This window comes from Ranitomeya imitator, chromosome 1 (assembly GCF_032444005.1).
Source record: "Ranitomeya imitator isolate aRanImi1 chromosome 1, aRanImi1.pri, whole genome shotgun sequence".
Classification (NCBI taxonomy): Eukaryota; Metazoa; Chordata; class Amphibia; order Anura; family Dendrobatidae; genus Ranitomeya; species Ranitomeya imitator.
Genome location: NC_091282.1, coordinates 1,048,347,588 through 1,048,366,468, shown reverse-complemented (window position 1 = coordinate 1,048,366,468; position 18,881 = coordinate 1,048,347,588). Strand labels below are relative to the sequence as shown.

At 43.8% G+C, this 18,881-nt stretch overlaps 1 protein-coding gene across 2 annotated transcripts in view; it reads right to left on the bottom strand.

Annotated features, from left to right (window-relative positions):
- Positions 1-18,881, bottom strand: part of LOC138656828 (uncharacterized) — a 249,998-nt gene that overhangs the window by 47,915 nt on the left and 183,202 nt on the right. For both annotated transcript variants that reach the window (XR_011316976.1, XM_069744102.1), the window contains exon 15: positions 2,703-2,742. Coding sequence is in view for 1 of the 2 variants with exons in the window: in XM_069744102.1 (XP_069600203.1) it covers positions 2,703-2,742 (40 nt within the window). In the remaining variant the exon portion in view is untranslated. The remainder of the gene's footprint in view (positions 1-2,702; positions 2,743-18,881) is intronic.

The window sequence follows — 18,881 nt, the reverse complement described above, 5'->3', positions numbered from 1 at the left end:
TAATCTCCTTCGATCTGGGGCTCCACGTAAGATCTTACTACGTGTGGTCAAAATGTTCACAAGAACGGTGAGCAAAAATCTCAGAATCACAAGGAGGGATGTAGTGAATGACCTGCATAGAGCTTGGACCACTGTAATAAAGGCTACCATCAGTGACACACTACGCCACCAGGGACTCAGATCCTGCAGTGCCAGACGTGTCCCCCTGCTTAAGCCATTACATGTCCGGGCCTGTCTGAAGTTTGCTAGAGAGCATTTGGATTATCCAAAAGAGTACTGGGAGAATGTCATATGGTCTGATGAAATCAAAGTAGAACTGTTTGGTAGAAATAAAACTCGTCGTGTTTGGAGGAGACATAATACCGAGTTACATCCAAAGAACACCATACCTACTGTGAAGCATGGGGGTGGCAACATCATGCTTTGGGGCTGTTTCTCTGCAAAGGGACCAGAACGACTGATCCATGTACATGAAAGAATGAATGGGGCCATGTATCGCGAGATTGTGAGTGCAAACCTCCTTCCTCAGCAAGGGCATTGAAGATGAAATGTTCTTTCAGCATGATAATGATCCCAAGCACAACACCAGAGCGATGAAGGAGTGGCTTCATAAGAAGCATGTGAAGGTCCTGGAGTGGCCTAGCCAGTGTCCAGATCACAGCCCCATAGAAAACCTTTGGAGGGAGTTGTAAGTCCGTGTTGCCCAGCGACAGGCCTAAAACATCACTGCTCTAGAGGAGATCTGCATGGAGGAATGGGCCAATGTACCACCAACAGTGTGTGCCAATCTTGTGAATACTTACAGAAAACGTTTGACTTCTGTCATTGCCAACAAAGCATATATAAAAAAAATATTATGATGAACTTTTGTTAATGACCAAATACGTATTTTCCTCCATAATTTGCAAAATAAATCTTGCCAAATCAGACAAGGCGATATTCTGGATTTCTCATTTTGACTCTCATAGTTGTGGTCTACCTATGATGTCAATTACAGGCCTCTGTCATCTTTTTAAGTGGGAAAACTTGCACAATTGGTGGCTGACTAAATACTTCTTTCCCCCACTGCATATGCACATCTGTTCAAATGCTGATTTTTCAGTAAGGGAGGGAAAGACTGGCTAGTTACTGGATTTGTCTTTGATAGCACTTCATGTGCATATAAGTGATGGGGTTGTCCACATGTTAAAAGTTTTACCTTAAAAGGGATCTGTAGTGTAACTTTACAAAAAAATGACAAATGAATGAGGAAATTTATAATATACAGTACAGACCAAAAGTTTGGACACTCATTTAAAGATTTTTCTGTATTTTCAGGACTATGAAAATTGTAAATTCACACTGAAGGCATCAAAGCTATGAATTAACACATGTGGAATTATATACTTAACAATAAAGTGTGAAACAACTGAAAATATATCTTATATTCTAGGTTCTCAGCTGTGTATCCACCAGACTTCTGCACAACACAACTGATGGTCCCAACCCCATTTATAAGGCAAGAAATCCCACTTATAAAACCTGACAGGGCACACCTGTGAAGTGAAAACCATTTCCGGTGACTACCTCTTGAAGCTCATCAAGAGAATGCCAAGAGTGTGCAAAGCAGTCATCAAAGCAAAAGGTGGCTACTTTAAAGAATCTAGAATATAAGACATATTTTCAGTTGCTTCACACTTTTTTGTTAAGTATATAATTCCACATGTGTTAATTCATAGTTTTGATGCCTTCAGTGTGAATTTACAATTTTCATAGTCATGAAAATACAGAAACATCTTTAAAAGAGAAGGTGTGTCCAAACTTTTGGTCTGTACTGTATCTTATCAGAAAAATCATTTTTTTCTTCACTTGTAAGCCATTTATTCCCATACGACCCTACACCCTGAATGCACCATCCACTAAAGAAAAAAACTACTAAATTCAGTCTTTCTGAAGACAAGAGAAACTGCCAGCACAGTAAAGAGCCAAGTTCCACCTTCCATTATACCCTATGGGGGGAGTGAGGTGGATTGAGGAGTAGAATGATAGAGCAAACAGAGAAAGACACAGAAAGATGGTGGTGAGCTTTCTAATAAGTCTTTCACCTTACTCCAGTTCTGGATTCACATCTACACAATTTAGTACAGTTGCATAATTTACTTCATGCTGCTGCGTCCATAAGTGTGCTAACTAAGGAATGGCAAGCAGAAATCCTTCTCTGTGTTCTGTGCTATGTATGGAAGACATGTTTGTTTAGCTGTCTTATCTCATAACAAAAATACAAAAAAATAAAATGGTGTTTTGTTTTTCAATCATTTGTAGAGGATTCCCCCTTCCATAAAGATGGCCATACACCTTAGATAGTGGTTGGCTGAAAGCTTGTTTGGCCAACCTTTATTCCTTTTCAACCCCTCATAGGGAAAGTCTTCCAGGGTTTTCATTGGAAAAAGCAGAGTAAACCACTGCCAAATACATCAGGCTGTAGCGTATCTCCCACAAACCCACAAGAACAAAGGTATCAGGAGCTTAAATTCAATATACTAATACTAATCGTCTCTCAGCATAAAGTTTGAAGACATCCATACACATTAAATAGTTAAACAATACAGTCGAATTCAGTGGACAATATTCTAAAAAGTGTATGGGGCCTTAAAAACAGGAATTATAACAAATCATAATGACAAGGAAAGCAATACAGCACAGTGCAGAAATGTAACACTCACACCCGAGGACGTCCACCAACAATAGCAGTGAGACCTGGAGCTACGGGAAAAAAAGATAACAAACATGAAATGTTAATATATATTGTAGATCTCTGCTTGGCCTGTATGCATGTTAGATAATTTGATCTAAAAATTCAAACATCTGCTAGAAGATGAACAAAAAAAAACAAAACAGGTGAGGACGTTAAACCTTGTTTTATGAAACTTCTGACAGCTCAGATCGGTAAGGATTAGCTCATGTACAACCAATAATATAAATGACACTGACGACTGTAGAACCAGAAGGTTGTCCAAGATTAGTAAAAAGAATCAGTGGCAGTATTTGAAGGCTATCTCTCATATTGAAGCTTAGATCTTTCTAGTCTCAGACAACTCTTTGTGGAAATCCAAGAATGTAAATTCGGTTGGTTTTGGCATAGAGGGCCAACTGTTGCCACTATCGCTACCTATATCCTGAGACCAGTTTGAGCATTTAGGGCCCCTAGAGAACGTCTTCTTTACGGTTTTATTTTTCTTGTTAGATTGTTATAGAAAATACAAAGGGGCAGTTCATCAAGATCGGCATTATTCACGTTGGTCTTGACGAGGTGTGCTGGAGTCACACGTTCCCGATTCATGAAAAGGTGCACACCTCTTCATGAATCATTAATGTCTGAAGTTTTGCAGCGTACACTTCCATACACCATGCCAGAAATTGTACTCCAGTTAGGTACTGGAATGATATTTCTGGAGTAGAGAATGCCACAGCTCGTTGTCACGAATTAAACGAACTTTGGCATCCCACCCCAGCTCGATCCATTTTGGCAGTGCTAGGAGAAACTGGATTGAAAACTCCAAAAGTCACAACATTTTGGCATGAAAGCTTTGATGAATAGCACATAAGGTATAGAAAAACCCTGATGAAGGGACTAGATAACCGCCATGTAGAGGGCAAGCTAATGTTTGAACTCTGTCCTTCTCACCTGCACCAAGAAGATGGGAACAACTATCTGGAGAACTCCCTGTTTCTATAAAGGGGTTGTCGAGGCTTGTTCTTTCACCGCTGTGGATATGATGTGGGGACATGGGACGCTCTGTCACTACTGTGGATGTGATGTGGGAACATGGACAGTTCTATCACCACTGTGGATGTGATGTGGAGACATGGGAAGCTTTATCACTGCTGTGGATGTGATGTGTAGTGATTGTGCTGCTTTCCACAGACCAGATAGTGCTCTGTTATGTCCAACTAGATGGTGGCCCGATTCAAACGCATCGGGTATTCTAGAATATGCATATCCACGTAGTATATTGCCCAGCCACGCAGTATATTGCACAGCCCACGTAGTATATTGCACAGCCCACGTAGTATATTGCCCAGCCACATAGTATATTGCCCAACCACATAGTATATTGCCCAGCCACGTAGTATATTGCCCAGCCACATAGTATATTGCCCAACCACATAGTATATTGCCCAGCCACATAGTATATTGCCCAGCCACATAGTATATTGCCCAACCACATAGTATATTGCCCAGCCACGTAGTATATTGCCCAGCCACGTAGTATATAGCTCAGCCACGTAGTATATTGCCCAGTCACGTAGTATATTGCCCAGCCACGCAGTATGTTGCCCAGCCACATAGTATATTGCACAGCCAACGTAGTATATTGCCCAGTGATGTAGTATATTGTCCAGCCACGTAGTATATTGCCCAACCACATAGTATATTGCCCAGCCACATAGTATATTGCCCAACCACATAGTATATTGCCCAGCCACGTAGTATATTGCCCAGCCACATAGTATATTGCCCAACCACATAGTATATTGCCCAGCCACAATAGTATATTGCCCAGTCACGTAGTATATTGCCCAGCCACGTAGTATATTGCCCAGCCACATAGTATATTGCACAGCCCACGTAGTATATTGCCCAGCCACATAGTATATTGCCCAGCCACGTAGTATATTGCCCAGCCACATAGTATATTGCCCAACCACATAGTATATTGCCCAGCCACGTAGTATATTGCCCAGCCACGTAGTATATAGCACAGCCACGTAGTATATTGCCCAGCCACGTAGTATATTTCCCAGCCACGTAGTATATTGCCCAGCGACGTAGTATATTGCCCAGTCACGTAGTATATTGCCCAGTCACGTAGTATATTGCCCAGCTACGTAGTATATTGCCCAGCCACATAGTATATTGCCCAGTGATGTAGTATATTGCCCAGCCACGTAGTATATTGCCAAGTCACGTAGTATACTGCCCAGTGACGTAGTATATTGCCCAGTCACGTAGTATATTGCCCAGCCACGTAGTATATTGCTCAGCCACGTAGTATATTGCACAGCGACGTATTATACAGCACAAAGCCACGTAGGATATTGCACAGCGAAGTAGTATACAGCACAGAGCCACGTAGTATATTGGCCAGTCACGTACTATATTGCCCAGCTACGTAGTATATTGCCCAGTGACGTAGTATATTACCCAGCCACATAGTATATTGCCTAGTGACGTAGTATATTGCGCAGCCATGTAGTATATTGCCCAGCCACGTAGTATGTTGCCCAGTGACGTAGTATATTGCCCAGCCACGTAGTATGTTGCCTAGTGACGTAGTATATTGCGCAGCCACGTAGTACATTGCCCAGTGACGTAGTATATTGCCCAGTGACGTAGTATATTGCACAGCGACGTAGTATACAGCACAAAGCCACGTAGGATATTGCACAGCGAAGTAGTATACAGCACAGAGCCACGTAGTATATTGGCCAGTCACGTACTATATTGCCCAACCACTTAGTATATTGCCCAGTGACGTAATATATTGCCTAGTGATGTAGTATATTGCGCAGCCACGTACTATATTGCCCAGCTACGTAGTATATTGCCCAGTGACGTAGTACATTGCCCAGCCACGTAGTATATTGCCTAGTGGCGTAGTATATTGCGCAGCCATGTAGTATATTGCCCAGTGACGTAGTATATTGTCCAGCCACGTAGTATATTGCCTAGTGACGTAGTATATTGCGCAGCCACGTAGTATATTGCCTAGTGACGTAGTATATTGCGCAGCCACGTAGTATATTGCCCAGCTACGTAGTATATTGCCCAGTGACGTAGTATATTGCCCAGCCACGTAGTATATTGCCTAGTGGCGTAGTATATTGCGCAGCCATGTAGTATATTGCCCAGTGACGTAGTATATTGCCCAGTGACGTAGTATATTGCACAGCGACGTAGTATACAGCACAAAGCCACGTAGAATATTGCACAGCGAAGTAGGTTACAGCACAGAGCCACGTAGTATATTGGCCAGTCACGTACTATATTGCCCAGCTACGTAGTATATTGCCCAGTGACGTAGTATATTGCCCAGCTACGTAGTATATTGCCCAGCCAGGTTTGTCACAGTTTAAAAAATAAAAAATAAACATATACTCACCTTTCCGAGGGCCCGTTGTAGTCCACGGCAGCTTCCGGTCCCAGGGTTGGTATGAGCGCAGGACCTGTGATGACGTCGCCGTCTCGGTTACATGACCGTGACGTCATGTCAGGTCTTTCTAGCGCAGGCGTGCAGGGCCTGTGATGACGTCGCGGTCACATGACCGTGACGTCATGGCAGGTCCTTCTCTCATACCATCTTTGCCACCGGAACCTGCAACGGAAGATGACGGCCGGCGCGAGCGACTACGGAGGGTGAGTATAGCAGGTTTTTTTTTTTAATTATTATTTTTAACATTACATTTTTTACTATTGATGCCGCATAGGCAGCGTCAATAGTAAAAATTTGGGGACACACAGGGTTAATAGCGGCGTTAACGGAGTGTGTAACCCGCGGCATAACGTGGTCCGTTACCGCCGGCATTAACCCTGTGTTAGCGGTGACCGGAGGGGAGTATGTGGGCGACAGGCACTGACTGCGGGGGAGTAAGGAGCGGCCATTTTCTTCCGGACTGTGCCCGTCGCTGATTAGTCACGGCAGCCATGACAGGCAGCTGGCGAGACCAATCAGCGAATGAATAACCGTGACAGACAGACAGAAGGACAGACAGACGGAAGTGACCCTTAGACAATTATATAGTAGATACTGGAGTGATAAGAGGTCAATGCTAGGCAGATTACTGACAGCCAATGAGTGTGCAGAGGGCGGTGCTGGACACTAAGGCTCAGGGAGCATTCAAGTTTAGTAGAGCCGCAGGTAAACAAAGTGGGTGCAGGGAATTAAGTGAAATTCAGAAGGAATGAAAGGCAGAAACAAAAAATAAAATGTATAGGGGTGTTTTACATGACAATACAGAACAGATTACGGTAGCTTAAAAAAAATTGGATTTCGGGGGTTGGACAATCTCTTTAAAGTCAGATGAAGTCCAAAGGAGATAAAAGGATTATTAGGCATATTGAGGATTACCATCAGCGCTCTACTGGTCCCTGCAGCAATAACAAAATTCACTAGACCACTATAGCCACTGGTCAGCCTCCATGGTCATGTGCCGCCATACATGCAACCATCACAGCTGAGGTAGGTAACTGGTTGATGCAGTCACGTGAATGATGTACGCGATGTCATCTCTGCAGGACCAGTAATACTGAATAGGTGAGTAATAGTCATTATTTTACCAATACTTCTTACTATCATATATATATAAATAGTGCATGCTAAGAGCATGTATAGCAAATACAATGAAAGTGGTCGCTCCACATTTCACATTCTTATCATATATTATAATGTTAATACCAAACTGTGGGAAAGTGAAGGTCTCGAGTTAGCACGGATCCATATCTCTTTCCGTCAGCAGTGTTGTTTTGATGACATGTATAGGGAAATACACTGTCACCAAGCCATTGCCCTTGTTGCTTAGGAAAGGTCTTGACATTACGAGCTATTATCTGTATGAGTGGGGTCAAACAGGGAGTAGGTCAAACCGTTAAACTTATGACTTCTTTTGCAAAGAGTCTTTAACTTGCTATGTACTTGTTATCAGTCATAATATTTATAAATAACGGAGCACTTTGAAATCTCAAACTACACTAACCAGCTGCCATTGTGGAGTCAAATGGGGGTCATTGCAATGTGAATTGCAGGTCACTGGCTCATACACACTCTATACCCTGTGAAGGCTTGCAGATACTTTTGCACAATTTTGAGAACATACAAAGGTAATCAACCAATTTCAATGTGAAAAAAGAACAAATAAAAAAAAACACATCTTTTTATTACTTACTAAGTTCTTTGATATTTTCATAGCAAGAAATAAATATAAATGCGTTATAAGAATAATTCACCATTCTGACAATGCTCTGAAGCCTTCGGTGCTACGGCAGGGCAACAACTATAAGGGTATGTTCACACGTTCAGGATTTCCATCCTTTTTTTTTCAGGACAGTTTTTTTTAAAAACTGCAGCTCTTGGCAGAAAACGCAGGTCCTTTTTTTGGTCCTTTTTTTGTCCTTTTTTGATGCGTTTTTTGATGCGTTTTTTGATGCGTTTTATTATCCTTTTTTTATGCAGTTTTCTATGCAGAGACTGTGTGTTTCCTAGGAAGCTTTTTAGGGCTAAAATGGCTGAAAATATCCTAACCCTACCCCTAACCCTACCCCTAACCCTACCCCTAACCCTAACCCTAACCCTACCCCTATTCTAACCTTAGTGAAAAAAAAAAAAAAAAAATTCTTAATTTTTTTATTGTCCCTACCAATGGGGGTGACAAAGTGGGGGGGGGGGTGTCATTTACTATTTTTTTATTTTGATCACTGAGATAGGTTATATCTCAGTGATCAAAATGCACTTTGGAGCGAATCTGCCGGCCGGCAGATTCGGCGGGCGCACTGCGCATGCGCCCGCCATTTTGCAAGATGGCGGCGCCCAGGGAGAAGACGGCCGGACGGACACCGGGACGCCGGGTAAGTATAAGGGGGGGAGATTAGGGCACGGGGGGGGCATCGGAGCACTGGGGGGGGGGGGCATCGGAGCACGGGGGGGGGCATCGGAGCACGGGGGGGCGGGATCGGAGCACGGGGGGGCAGCCACACTCCGCCTACGCACTTCCGCCCGCTCCCCCGCACTTCCTGCTGCAGCGGTTCTGCACATCAAATCGCAGTAAAACCCGCAGATATATTTTTGATCTGCGGGTTTTACTGCGATTTTGACCTCACAATGGAGGTCTATGGGTGCAGAACCGCTGCGGTTCAGGAAAAAGAAGTGACATGCTCCTTCTTTTTTGCCGCAGCTATTCTGCGCGGCTTTTTAAACGAAATTACAGACCATGTGCACAGCAGTGACTGTTTTCCATAGGGTTACATTGTTATGTACCCTGCATGGAAAACTGCTGCGGAACCGCAGCGGCAATACCGCTGCGGTTCCGCAGTAAAAAACGCACTGTGTGAACATGGCCTAAAACTAGCCTAAGAAAACGAAAAGCAGATCTTGAAGCTTTCATTTTCGAGAAATGATTTGATTATTTTGTATGTTAAACTTTGAGAAGGTCTGAGGCTGTTTTAGATCAGAAAGTAGAACAGTAATTGAATTCAACAGAATTTAACCCGTTCCTGTCCAGACAATATAACTCAAAAAGTATGTTAAAGGGATTAACCGGGATGATATTAATTTTTCCTTATGGGCGTCAGAATTTAAAGGCAGGTGGTTGCTAACTACCTGCGCTGATGTCTGCATGCTTCTAGTGACATTACGTCAACAGATCAGTGTCTTCTCTTCCGCTCTGCTCTGAAGGGGTGGGACTGTTGATGTTACGAGGATTCACAGCAGACTCCTCGCTGCTTAACTCTGGAGAACCAGCTGTCAATCAGAATGACAGCAGTCACGCTCCGCTGACAAAGAAACCCAGACGATAAAGAGCTTCTTTGTTGGCGGTCAGTCGAATGAAGCAGCAGAATCATCGTACTTGACTGTCAGTTATATAAAAAAAAAATACTGTTAAGAGTTATTCCCCAGTTTTTGAAAAATTTGCAATGTTCTTGAAAAAAACAAGCAAATATACAATTTATTATAAACTAGATGTTGGCCCGATTCAAAAGCATCGGGTATTCTAGAATATGTATGTATGTATGTATGTTACGCTGTCAGTGGTGTTTAAATCCCGCACTAATATCGCTGATTGGCTGATATCCGAGACAGACAATTAGACCCCTAGACAACACAATGGCGGCACTTGACAGCAGTGGAGAACAATGATGATTCCAGAATTCGCGGCAGACTGTGCCCGTCACTGATTGGTCAAGGCCGGCTGGCCTCGACTAATCAGAGACTGTGCTCGTTGCTGATTGGTCGACCTCGACCAATCAGCAACGCGCACAGGCCAGCCGGCCTCGACCAATCAGAGACTGTGCGCGTCGCTGATTGGCGGCCTTGACCAATCAGCGACGCGGGATTTCCAGGACAGACAGCCAAACCCTTAGACAATTATATATATAGATCCTCTCAATTGTCAAGAATAGAGGGATTTTTAATTGTATTGTTTATTGCATAGGTACCAGTCACCACTGTGGTATATCAGAGGTGGTTGTTCTCCTAAGGGATTAGCACATACTAGCAAACACTTATCTTTAGAGCCTACAATTGCTGCTCTGAAGCTGGCCAGGTCTGATGCTGCAGAGGCCAGTCGCCTAGTCAAGGAACAAAATGATTACAAGCTCTTTTGTTCTGCACTTACAAGTCCTTATTCAAAGCTACCCAGATTTCTGGAGCCAACTGATACTGTACAACTTCATTGTGTGAGCACTCCTTCACTACTGTAGAGGAAAAGCTGCTTCTGTATAGAGTTCACAGCTTGGTCCAGCTGAGCAGCCATGCCAATCATTAAGGAGCACAGTCATATCCCATGACTTAGGGGAATCATACAGCATTTAATGATATTGATTCTATTGTTTGGCTATGCAATATGGTTTGCCATTCAGAAGTCTGTCCTCCCCCTCTCCCTGTCTGCCTCCGTAGTTCTGATGTATGTAACCCCTCCCTTCTTCTTCCTCATTCTGAGTATGTCAGACATGCAATTAGATTCATGTCTTGCATGTCTGGTTCAGAATCGTCTTTTTAAGGCTAGTTTCACATTTGCGTTCGAATCCGCAGCTTTTAATCCGCATCCGCAAGTGCAGGAAAAAACGTATAGAAACACATACAAACGCAGCAGTTTTTAGATGCATGAACGCATGCGGTTAATAAAACGCCGCGTTTTCACGCTTTTCCATGCGTTTTGTCATGCGTTTTTTGTGCGCCTGATGGAAAATTTTACAGGAGAAAAATCTAGATAACCAGACACCGCCTATGGGACTACAGAGGGCGTGTATTATGGGATATCTATATATAGACTATAGGACTGCTGAAATCTTAACAGTGTGCTACTGTATCCTGTGTCATGATGGATCTTTGCATGGAGAGCTTTTATTTCAAATCTGGATTTACGTATCAAGCTGTAACATGCCTGTATATTTGCTTGGGAGCAACATAGAAATCGTGAAAGATGGAGAAGAACACGGCGTAGGCGTTTTTGGCGACACCCCATTATCGAACTACGTGAGAGCCGTGGAGCCTATCACAAGCTGTATGGCGGGCTTAATGCCAACCCGGACAAATTCCCGGAATATACAAGGATGTCGCAAGACTCTTTCCGGGATTTGCTTGCTCGTGTCCAAGGAACCATCCGGAGACAGGACACCCAGCTCCGTAGAGCGATTCCACCAGAGGAACGTCTCCTGGTCACATTAAGGTACGTAACAATTCTAAACAAATGCCAGTGCTAATTTTGTGTGTTCTGACATGTATTCTTTGTATTTTCTTTTATGTCTTTAGCAGAACAACACCATAAATAGAATTGATTGTAATTTTTTTTTAATTTATTTTCTTCCCTCCACTTCCAATACCGGCTTGGAATTTCCACCTTGTCCAGAATAGTTGCGGACACCTGCCAGGCTTTGTGGAATGTTCTCCGGGATGAGTTTATACCCCTACTCACCGCGGACATGTGGATTGAAATAGCTGAAAAATTCTGGAGTGTGTGTGATTTCCCCAACTGTTTGGGAACGGTGGATGGAAAGCACATCCGCATTATCAAACCAGCCAGAACAGGATCGGAGTACTTCAACTATTAAAAATATTTTTCTGTTGTGCTCATGGCAATAGCAGATGCGGACTGTTGCTTCATCGCCGTGGACATTGGAGCTTTTGGCCGTGGCAACAATTCCCAGACTTTCAAGAATTCGGATATGGGGCGCCATGTGTACGGCAAAAATTTTAATTTTCCACGGCCACGACCTCTCCCCAACACTCAAGGTTCACCGATGCCATTTGTTATGGTTGGGGATGAGGCCTTTCAGATGTGTGAAAACCTACTCAAGCCATATTCCAGTCGGGACTTGAACCACACTAAAAGGATCTTTACTGTTCTTCAGGCCCTGGTCAGTCTGTAGTTAGAGTGTACCTTTGGGATTCTAGTCTCAAAATGGCGCATTCTTGCAACAGCCATTAATTTAAAAATGGAGACAGTCGATGAGGTGGTCAAAGCCTGTGTGGTTCTCCACAATTACATAATGGCTAAGGAGCGACCCAACATTGAACTGGGTGAACCAGTTGTAAACCCATTGCCAGATTACCAGCGTCAACTGCTGAAGTTGGCCACTTGCGGGACCAATTTGCTGCCTTTTTTGATTCAGATATTGGACGTGTGTCATGGCAGGACAATGTAGTGTAAATGTCCTGTTGGGATTTGGTCTGTACCAGATATTTTTTTAAGTGTTACTAATATTTGTTGTTAATAAACTTTATTTTTTGGTATCTTGACCGTGTCTCCTATGTATTTCCTCTACAAACCAAGGCTGCCGTCACACTAGCAGTATTTGGTCAGTATTTTATATCAGTATTTGTAAGCCAAAACCAGGAGTGGGTAATAAATGTAGAAATGGTAAATATGTTTATATTATACTTTTCCTCTAATTGTTCCACTCCTGGTTTTGGCTTACAAATACTGATGTAAAATACTAACTACATACTGCTAGTGTGATGGCAGCCAGGTTGTTAGTGGTAAGGTTGCTGACGTCATTGCGTCCTGATTCTGTTCTGCAGTATCTATTGGACGAAGACTGAAGAGACGATGGCTGTTTAATACAAAACAGATCTATACTCATCAAGTCAGGTGTCAAAAATAATGAATTCATGATGCACATATAACAGCCTCATGAATTCACTATTTCTGACACATGTCTAGGTAAGCATAGATATGCCTTGTATGACCGCCATCGTCCCTTCACTTTGTGTGAAATAGATTATGTACACAGATGAGAAAATGGAGGTTATACAACACTAGTCACAGACTAAGTAGAACGAAGAGATTATGGAGAAAATACAAGTATAAATTTTTTGGCCCACCTCAAATCTCTATACTAAAGACACACAAAGCTACAGTGTTGTACTAGCTAACTACTGGAGCTATGATGTGGCCAAATAATAAAGTGTGCGACGCAGTGTTTTATTTGGCGCACGGTGTGGGCTGCCGGCGGCGAAATACACAATTATCCACACATAATTGGGGGCAAAAAACAATAGTATTTATTTTATTACAAACAAAATCTTTATTTAACTGTGCCTGCTTGGGGTAGAGTGATGGAAATGGGGGGGGTGGGGGGTGTAGCTGTGAGGCTTGGCTAAGTGTGGACGATGCAGGGGTGGCAGAAGAATGGGCAATTAAACTAGTGGGGTCTGGTAGTTCGGGGATGGGGCTTGACACATGAGAGGCCTGAGACGCACTGGAAGGGTGAGACAAACCTGACATTACAGACACACTAGGAGGTGAGGGGGGAGGAATACTGATAGTACGCATTTTTTTAAAAAAAATTTCCCTTTCTGGGATCGACGTGTTCTGGGAAGCCTCGGTGGACTCATTTCTCGCGGCATGGGTTTCTCACGGCATTTCTCGTGGTGGGTGACCTGTCAGGGTCCGGCTGCACTGTGCTTGTAGAGCATGTAGCCATGCCAGAGTCCATAGTGCTCATAGAGCGTGCAGCCATGCCTGAGTCCATTGTGCTCGTAGAGCGTGCAGCCATGCCAGAGTCCATAGTGCTCGTAGAGCGGAAGGCCATGCCAGGGTCTATTGTGCTCGTAGAGCGGGCAGCCATATCACAGTCCATAGCGCTCGTAGAGCTGAAGGCCATGCCAGGGTCCATTGTGCTTGTAGAGCGGAAGGCCAAGCCTGGGTCCTGCTGCATCGTGGCGGTGGTAGAGTGGAAGGCCATGCCTGGGTACTGCTGCATCGTGGTGGAGCGGAAGGCCATGCCAGGGTCCTGCTGCTGCATGGTTGCGGCAGTGGAGGAAGTCCAAGCAGGAGCAGCAGTTGTCATGGTGGTGGCAGTGGGATGTCCTACAGCACTCGGCATGGTGGTGGTGCTGTAGTGGTGTCCGGCAGTGCTAGGAATGGAGGTGGCCATGCAGTGGTATGCAGCAGAGGTTGGCATTGAGGTAAAGCGTGACAGTGTAGGCACAGGTGGATATGCCGCCACTGTCTGCTGAAAATACCGACTCTGCTGCATAGCCTTCACGCAAGCAGCATTGCAGGCCTGCATGACACTAAGCTGGAGATCAGGAGTAAGGTGTTCCAACATGCCCTGTTCAATTTGGTTAGAAAAATTATGTGCTGGCCTCTAAAGGTCGGCTTTTACTTGGTCAAGGCTTTTGGTGACCTCCTACATACGTGTATTCATATGGCTAATGGCAGTATCCAGTCAGTCACCCAAAGCCTTGAGTCCATCGTGAAAAACCGAGCTCAAGTGCAAAAACTCGGGCATGAGTGACCTGTTCGATGCCCTCTGCCGCTGTCGGGAGGAGCCCAAAAAAAAGGGGCAGAGGCAGAGGACTGGGAAAGGGGAACACCTGATGGACCAGCTTCCTGGTCTCCAGTTAGTGTGGCAGGCCCTCTTGCTTCAGCGCTGCAGGATGGCTGGGACGGGTCCGTGGCTGTCTGATGAAAGACCACTCCAGAACCTGGTCAACAGTGCTGCGGGAAAAAAAATTAATACCAAAAACTAAAAAAACGCCAACTCCTGTTGAATAGAAACATACAGATTATGGCAATACAACACAACCTAGTACACAGGAAAAACACTTACGTTCTCTGGGCAAGGACCGGCCTTAAAAATGCCAGAATGCGGTGGTATTTATACTTTTGGATCCTTGCTCCCGAACCACTGGGAACATGGCCGTCTTGACGCAGGTCTTTGTTGAAGTGGTCCTTCATCGAACACCAATGTGTTTTGACTTTGAGCACTGGTGAAAAAACAAAAAATAATGGTTAGACAATGGACTTTTGGCCGTGCCCACACAGCTGTGTGTGATGACAGAAACTCCTGAGAGTTTGTGTCATCACACACAGTTGTGTGAGCACAGCCAAGGTCTCTGCTGCTTCACACTGCATTGCAATACTTACAAAATGCATTTCGGACCCGAGTCGGGGCGTTGTCCCAGCCATCCCACATCGCCTTGGTCACCTCATTCCGTAGCCGCCGCATTGTCACGTTGTCCGAGTGCTGTGGAACCCGGGTGTCCCACAATGGGACTCGCTCATGGACCAGGGAGATGAGGATATCGTTGTCAATAAGGTCCTCATCCCGTTCTGGAGCCTAAAAAATAAATGAAGACATTAATGTTGCATACATTAACATAAGGAAAAGAAAGAAAACAGAGGCATGAATAATGAAAGTCAAGATAAAAAAAGGAGTCCAGAAGAAAAATGTAAAGAAAGAGGAAAGTAAAAGAAAGGAAGAATCAGGAATACTAAAGTGAGGATACAGTAAACAGTCAGCCAGGTATACTTCACGCTGCCGCCTTGCCACCCGACCATGACCCCGCTGCTCCTGCTCACCCTCTGCCGCAGTGGAAGAAGTGCTCTAAAAAAAGTTAAAAAAAATTGTCACAAGTGTAGATGTGACAGTGAATACTTACTAATCTGAGGAGCTGAGTACTCACTTCACTGACATGTTCGGCTTGAGAAGGCCCATGACGTTGCTCCTCATCAGAAGAAGATGACATTCTGATGCATGCATGCAGAAAGAAAGAAATTGCTGAAATTAGGACATGTAGAGACAGAAAATAGAAAATAAAGGCATTGGCTAGGATATACTCACATTGTTCAGAGTCTTGTTTCCTCCAAGGTGCTTTTGTCTGTCTGCTCTGCTTCTCTCTCTGCTGAGTAGTGACCTGCAAATGCCCACTCCCTCCCTTTATCACCTTGTATGTGGGGGGTGGCTAATTACTGTATAGACATGTTTTTCTCTGGTGCAACGCATGCATTCACAAGCGCCAGCAAACGCATGTGCTTGTGGCTGCATGCGTTCACATAGACAGCAATGAGTTTTTTTGCCGCATGCCATCCGCTAACAACTGCATACGTTTCTAGGCGGCAAATTGATGCCTCTAAAATCAGCGTTTACCGCGCCAAACCGCAGACGACGAAATGACGCATGCGTCATCAAACGCGGCAAAACGCAATCGAACACAGACACATGCGTCCCTAATGTTCAAGATAGGAATACACAACGCGATATTTGCAGAAGAAACGCTGCAGACAACCGCAAATGTGAAACCGGCCTTACCTGCAGTATTTGTGCGCAACTACAAGAATTCAGCTTGAAAGTAAACCTTCTATGGAATCTTTATACGTCCTTCCTGCATAGAGATATCCATACAAAGAGTCTAAATCACCTTACACTCGCTGCTTAGTTATGGAATCAGAAAAAGCACGCCATCTCCAGCTAATAGTAAGTTGCGAGGCAGAGGAGTGGCGAGCTCCTGAAGATAGAACATGAGAAGATCCCATTAAGCTCAGATAGTATATGTACAGAGAGGAGTGCCCACACAATAGGCCATGGGAATGTACTCTTGCTGTAATCATTGGCATTAGGGTGAAAGTCTTGCCAAATCCATACAACCCCTTAGATGCATCTATAAAATGGAACCAAGGCCTCTAACTTTATACACACTGTGAACCCCGGCATTCTAACTGCAAAAAAAAATATTGCATGCTCTGCATTTATCCTCAGATAATAAACTCTTAATATACTTGGTGGGATTTTGGTGGCAGCTTAACTAAACTCATGAGCATGACGTTATGTAAATGAGAAATGACAGGGACATTCATTGTGTTAATTTAAAGCATTTGACCATTGATTGAACTCTCTTGTGTAAATAAAGCTTTAAGTACAAAAACACATCCATCTCGGTATCTTCACAGTCCAGGACTATCATACTTTAAAAGGTCATGTTCCAAAATATTATTGTTAATGCATATTTACAGATAATAAAGAAATTTTAATGAAGTGAAAAAAAGAGATACAAAAGAAATAAAACCAGCCAAATAGGGCTTTAATCCTCCAGTGATTATGGGGCATCCTCTAATTTTGGACTCTGTATATCAAAGTGCATTATGCTGATGGCATTTAAAGAGTTTGACATTGATACGTAGTGTCTAAAAAGGGCAGAATTTAAAGGTACCGTCACACTAAGCGACGCTGCAGCGATACCGACAACGATGTCGATCGCTGCAGCGTCGCTGTTTGGTCGCTGGAGAGCTGTCACACAGACCGCTCTCCAGCGACCAACGATGCCGGTAACCAGGGTAAACATCGGGTTACTAAGCGCAGAGCCGCGCTTAGTAACCCGATGTTTACCCTGGTTACCATTGTAAAAGTTAAAAAACAAACACTACATACTTACCTTCCACTGTCTGTGCTTTCCTGCACTGTCTGTGAGCACAGCGGCCGGAAAGCAGAGCGGTGACGTCACCGCTGTGCTTTCCGGCTGGCCGGCGCTCACAGCCAGTGCAGAGAAGCACAGCGCCGGGGGACAGACAGCGGAAGGTAAGTACGTAGTGTTTGTTTTTTTTTACTTTTAAAAAGAGTTTAGCCATGACTGTGACCACAATTTAGCACCGCATTCAGGGTATGTGCACACGTCAGGATTTCTTGCAGAAATTGTCCTGACAAAAACCGGACATTTCTGCCAGAAAGCCGCATGCATTTTTTCGAGTTTTTTCATGCGTTTTTGACGCGTTTTTGACGTGTTTTTTGTGCGTTTTTATCCAAATGCATAGAATAGCGGGAAAAATGCAGAAAATCCGCAAAATTAATAACATGCTGCTTTTTTTTACCGCGATGCGTTTTTTTCACGGAAAAAAAGCATCGTGCACAAAACATGCAGAATGCATTCTAAATGATAGGATGCATAATGCATGCATTTTTAATGAGTTTTTATAGCATTTTTATCGCGAAAAAACGCACAAAAAAAAAGTGAAAAAACCAGAACATGTGCACATACCCTCACTGGCGGTAGAGAAAGACTGCTCTTTGTTGCTGCAAAGTTTGTTTTGACAACTTTCTTATGCAAATTGATAAAGTACTTGATATGTACAGTTGTGGCCAAAAGAATTGACACCCCTGCAATTCTGTTAGATAATACTCAGTTTCTTCCAGAAAATGATTGCAAACACAAATTCTTTGGTATTATTATCTTCATTTACGGTAATTTGTCTTAAATGAAAAAACACAAAAAGAATTGTCCTAAAGCCAAATTGGATATAATTCCACACCAAACATAAAAAAAGGGGTGGGCAAAAGTATTGGCACTGTTTAAAAAATCATGTGATGCTTCTCTAATTTGTGTAATTAACAGCACCTGTAACTTACCTGTGGCACCTAACAGGTGTTGGCAATAACTAAATCACATTTGCAGCCAGTTGACATGGATTAAAGTTGACTCAACCTCTGTCCTGTGTCCTTTGTGTGTACCACATTGAGCATGGAGAGAAGAAAGAAGACCAAAGAACTGTCTGAGGACTTGAGAAACCAAATTGTGAGGAAGCATGAGCAATCTCAAGGCTACAAGTCCATCTCCAAAGACCTGAATGTTCCTGTCTCTACCGTGCGCAGTGTCATCAAGAAGTTTAAAGCCCATGGCACTGTGGCTAACCTCCCTAGATGTGGATGGAAAAGAAAAATTGACAAGAGATTTCAACGCAAGATTGTGCGGATGTTGGATAAAGAACCTCGACTAACATCCAAACAAGTTCAAGCTGCCCTGCAGTCTGAGGGTACAACAGAGTCAACCCGTACTATCCGTCAGCGTCTGAATGAAAAGGGACTGTATGGTAGGAGAACCAGGAAGACCCCACTTCTTACCCAGATACAT